Source organism: Halyomorpha halys, unplaced genomic scaffold (genome assembly GCF_000696795.3).
Source record: "Halyomorpha halys isolate HHAL.00 unplaced genomic scaffold, Hhal_1.1 Scaffold88.1, whole genome shotgun sequence".
Classification (NCBI taxonomy): Eukaryota; Metazoa; Arthropoda; class Insecta; order Hemiptera; family Pentatomidae; genus Halyomorpha; species Halyomorpha halys.
The window spans coordinates 16,800-22,413 of record NW_027114863.1 but is presented as its reverse complement, the minus strand read 5'-3'; the positions used below and the strand labels follow the sequence as shown (position 1 = coordinate 22,413).

General features: G+C 30.5%; 1 protein-coding gene across 1 annotated transcript in view; it reads right to left on the bottom strand.

The window, feature by feature from the left end:
* The window catches only part of LOC106677153 (NACHT and WD repeat domain-containing protein 2), a gene marked incomplete at its 5' end in the record, with an annotated part of 47,386 nt that overhangs the window by 25,885 nt on the left and 15,887 nt on the right, over window positions 1–5,614 (bottom strand). Inside the window, 5 exon segments of the mRNA XM_024360132.2 lie at window positions 549–747; window positions 819–1,044; window positions 1,146–1,290; window positions 3,299–3,502; window positions 4,775–4,891. Of these exon segments, the coding sequence (XP_024215900.1) occupies window positions 549–747; window positions 819–1,044; window positions 1,146–1,290; window positions 3,299–3,502; window positions 4,775–4,891 (891 nt within the window).

The window sequence follows — 5,614 nt, the reverse complement described above, 5'->3', positions numbered from 1 at the left end:
ATCATATAACAAGATATATTATACATTGTATAATATCTTTAGAAGTGTAAAATTTTTTAAATATGAATTGATTATTTTATTTTAGAAGATGTTTGGGGGTGCGCTCAGCAAAAATACACAAATAAACAAAAATTATTAATTAGTACCTTCGTTTTGATGTTTCACTTTCAATGAAAACTCCGCTGAAGTCCCTTGATGAAGGCCTGAATTCAGGTTGAAATGTCAGCACAAATAAATAAGTTTGTTTATTTGTGTATTTTTGCTGACCACACTCCCGACCATCTTCTCATATTTATCTACAGATAACTATTAACACCTCATTATGATTAATTTTTTTACTTTGTACTTCTATTAGTTTTTTAATTGAGAATAGGAAATTATTTTACTTAGTTTAAGGATTTTCTATTTATTTATATTGTAAGCATTGTATAAATTAAGTTATTTTCATTTTTTAGTTTCTGGTTTTTCAAATTTGTTTTCTTTTAATTGTACATTAATGTTAAAGGGACCATGTCCCTGAATAAAATTGATTTTTTATCTATCCATACCTGTACAGAACTGTTGCATGCATGAAGATGCTGTAAAATTTCTGTGACAATCTGCCCTTGGGGACTAGAATCTTCCTTTCGCATTGCACGATCCACCAGTTTTGTAATGTTTTTATAAAAATGTGTAATAAAATGATTAAGGTATTCTTCATGTGTTTCAGGATCTAAACCTTCCCTACCAATCCACTCAACAGTGTACCTAGAAAATGAATGAAGTATCAATTTTTCATGATGTTCAACTGATAGAATAAAGTAAGGTAACACTTATACTTTTGAAAATTTGTTGTTTCAATTTTATCCGTTAGCCTTTCATCTCTGAGGTTAGCTAAAAGTCTAACAGCCTCCGAGTCTACACTTCTGTTAATTATATCTATGAATAATGATGCTTTCTTCAGATTTTGTAAGTTGATGTTATTTATTATTCTGACATATGCTAAGCAGTGATTTTTCGTGTTTCTAACATTCAGAATACCATTGATAACTTCCCTTTCAGTGACTGAAATAAATTTAAGTTCAATTTTAATTATGATATTAAATGTGAAAAAAAAATCTATTTATATATGGAATATTAGCAATAAATAAAGTCTATTTATTTACCAGACATAAAATAATTATGCATATTATCTTTTGACATTTTTCCACTATTATACAAGCTTTGAGCCCCTTTGCGCAACAGTTTCTGCATTTTTCCCAGTGTGTCCCACCAGACAGCTTGATCATGTTGCTGGAGTTTAGGAATTCTCTAAAAATATTTATTATTAGTATATAGCTTAGTATTAACAGTAGTTGGTAAGAGACAATGTTAGGCTTTTTTAAGTTAAAATAAAAATAATGAATAACCTTTTCATATATAATATAAAACACCTCATTCCAGTCATTATAGCACAGTTAGCAGGCACCGGTTCGAATCCAGTCTAGGAGAGTTGACTTTTATTTTTAGGCAGTCCCATGAAATAAAAACTTGACCCTCTCACCATGGTTAGAAATGGTTGGATGCCATATCTGAGAAAGCTCGATAATTCACTATGAAAGATCTGAGATGAATATCATGGGAGAAGATCCGAGAAATTTTGTACAAGCAAATGACTCTGGTAAGAGAATATGACTGGCCTTTATATTGTTTAATCCACCACTTGAGCAGGCTATAAGAGACATGGCTAACAAAGATGAAAGAAAGGACATGAAAGCATATTTACTTACTTATATTGATATCATTGGTGACCTATATTGACATCATGACTAGGCTTTTCTAGCACTTTTGTGCCAAGTCAGCTTTAGAATTTAATTTAATAGGTACAAAACCTAGATAACAGAGGAGATACATAAATCAGGTAGGAGAGTAACTATTGGGCCTTATAACTTTGAAAAGCTTCCAAAGTTTTTTTTCCTGGGATCAGTAATCATTCACATGAATAATCCCGAGGTTGAGATTAGAAGGAGAATAACCGCAGCCAACTGATGGTATATTGGACTAAGCTAACATTAGAATTGGCAAATACTTCCAAGATAGACCAAGCTTCACCTCTATAAAACTATAGTATGCCCTGTACTGCCTTGTAGATCAGAGTAATGGACTTCTAAGGTTACCAAAAATCTCTTTGAAAGATAAGCTATCTGCCGAGTTTTTGAGGGATTTAAAAGTTGGAGAAGAATGGATCGATGGACTAAGCAGGAGCCAAAGGCTTTGGGTTGGCTGATTTGGTTCGAGCAATGAAATTGAGGTGTTAAGACATGCAGTGTATATTGCCAGGATATGAAGTAATGCCAAAAATACTGCAGGCATAGCAAATTTATATGACAAGGAGGAGAGGGGGACAAAAGCTGATGTGGTGAGAGATACAAACAATATCCTAGGAATAAGGAACTGAACCATAATAATAAATAATTCAAAAAATAAATAAAGAAATGTATATATAAATTTTTTTTTTCCAAATTTGAATGTTTGAATAATTTTTAGGGAAAACTCTATGCAAAATCCTAAAAAGAAATAACAAAAAAAAAGGATCATTTTTCAGCTAGGGAGCACGTCTAAATATACAGAAATTGTAAGCGATTGGATGTAAAATGTAATTGTACATTCAATCCTCCTACTGTTATTGAACAAAATGTAAATGATCCTCCTTTATCTTACCTCAGTACCATGAGGATTATAATAGTTATACTGTTTTAAAAATAACTATTTTACACCTTGATAATAAAATAAGTGATAGAAAAATATTAGAATCTATAAGTACTGCAAAAATCTTAACCAGAACAATAAATTATGAGATTGACTTGGAAAAAAGTGGTACACATTGTATCGATATTATAGGAAGATTGAATTTTTTGAAAGACAAATAACAGATGCCCATAAGAAATTTAATAAAAAATGACAAATAATAGAATAAAAATCTTAAGCCTCCTCCAGAGGTTTCGTGAAATAATTTAGGGATCGATCATTCCATGTCAACTCAACACAGTTTTGAACCTTACTATCTCAAATTATCTTTAATTTTAGACAGATTTTGTGTAGGTATCCTAGCCTCTTTTAGCTTTAACGGAAAAGACAGCATTTGGCACTCTGTGTAGGGCTTCTGCCAGTTACCTACTTCTAGTGAAAGGGTTCTGCTACTAAAAAATGATTGAAAATCACTGTCTTCAGCATATCTTTATCAAAATAAATCACTGGATAAACTACAAAGTTGTTAAATACATAATGAAATTATATAAATAAACTAGGAAAGACAAAATATGAAAACAAATTTTGATACCTTATTATTAAAATTTACTAAAATTGATGAAATCGGTTGCAGAACCGATATGGGTGGCACTGCATTGCTGTCTTTCCTGTACCATGTATCCAGCAATGTCACATCTGTTCCAGTGCTAGCTAATTCATCCCTTAACATTTGTAATTCTGAAGATAATATATAAGTAGGGATGGGCCTGTATCCATATTTTTGTCCTAAAAATACCTATAAAAAAAAAGTTATTTATAGCCCTATTTCCATTCAAATGATTATAAAAAAAATCTATTTATTTATTTAATGTCCAATAAGATATTTCAATCATAGAGTACATCAGTTTTTTTTTCTTTTAACTTATTCAGATAAAGTGAAAGATTTAACAACTTAAAATTGAGCCTATAAAAACTCCTTAAAGATGAAATATAATTGAAAAATGACGCGTAAATACATAAGATTTTAAATTAGGGGAGTACCTCCTTTATTTTACAAATTATAAAACTGTTCATTTAATTGCACTACTCATTGCTCAAATTGTATAATTGTAATTTATATATATTCTGTAGTTTAGATTGTATTTTTTTCAGTTTTTCATTTGTTTGTTTTTTTTTTCACAAAAAGCATTCTTCATCAGTTAAACTCAATGTTTTATGATCCATTTTAATCATTTCACCATGTATGTGAAATAAAATATTATAGAATGATCATATGTAAAATGAAATATTACACAGTGATCACTAAAAACTTTTTCTATATTAGAAATATTCAAAGTATGAATCGTCTTTGAATGATTGTTTAAAACCAAGGAATTGCAATTTAGTGAAAATTAAAGAAATTCAATTGATTTTTTTTCTTTTTATTAGTCTTTTTTTTTTGTTTGTTTTGTTTAATAAAATATAGAAGAGAAATATTAAGTTTCCTTTCTAATTGCTAATAAGATCATAATAATATAACCCTTTGCATCTGTCTGAAAATTGTTACAGGCTGAGGAGGAATGGCAATAAAGTTGATGCCATGTTGAAGGGACCATTACAGTTCATGACATTATGGACAACAGAGATGGACAAAAATTAGCTACAGTTGAAACTAATAGCTAAAGTTGCCATGGATACGACCCTTATTCATGAATGAACCATTGATAAATAAATGTCGTATCCATGGCAATTTTAGCTATTAGTTTCATAGTTGCCCAACTCTGAGGGACAAGAGATAGTTTTAAAATCATCCTTCTCATGACAGTGTTAAATGTAATATTTTACAACTTGAAATTTATTTTATATCGAAGTACATACAACTATGATTCCCATCCCCCTTGAAATTTATTGTTTGCTAAATGATCAAAACATTTTTAATCTTATCTTTAATTATGGCATTCGATTCTGTTTATTTATGTTTGTTGAAGAATACTTCCTAAAATCTGACGCATGAAGAAGCTAAATAATGTAATGTCTTCATTTATTATTATTTATAGTAAATATGAAAATTAGGATAATTATTACTCACAACAAAATTTGGTCCCATTGACAATCTCTGGCAATTAGCTATCTCCCTCATACACAGCTCTGTTGTCATATGATCGTCTGTAGCTTCATCTCTGACACCCCACCTCATGTCTACCACCTAAAATGAAAAGAATATATAGAAAGATTAATTATTCGCTAATACAAACAGAATTATCAGCCTAATATGAATGCAAATTTGATTAAACTCATATATCTTTTTTTAATTAATCCTCATTAACCCTTTAATAGTATTGTTGACTATAATTTGCTCTCCCTGGAATTTAAACTTCTCTCTCCCAAACTCCCTACAGGTGGGACAAGTTCTCAACTTTATTGTTTTTGACAGCCATAATTGCATATCTTCAGCATTGTCAAAGTCAAAAATGAAGTGGTGGCACACCATGGCAGTTACTTTCGCTGCGACCGTGTACAATATGACATCATGGCAGTACAATCTCACTATCAGGATTTAGGTGACAATCAAGGGTAGTTATCTTCTTCTGGGCCTGTATGACAGGTAACTAACTAGCCTTGACAGAGAACGGTCACAACTTAAAATCACATAACACCAACCTTATAATTATAACTTGTATATTTCCTGTTTGTTGTTTCTCTGATAGTTGTTTATTGTATGTTATTATTTATTACTATCTACATATATACACAGATGATTAACTGTAAGTTAATTTGAAGGAGATGAAGGAGCGCTCGGTTCGGAACGTTGTGAGTTGAATTCCCACCTGAGTCAGTTAATATTTATTTTTCGGTGGTCCCGATAAAAATTTATTTATGTATATATATAAGTTAAGTATCAGCGAAAGCCAAATGTCAAAAAATAGAA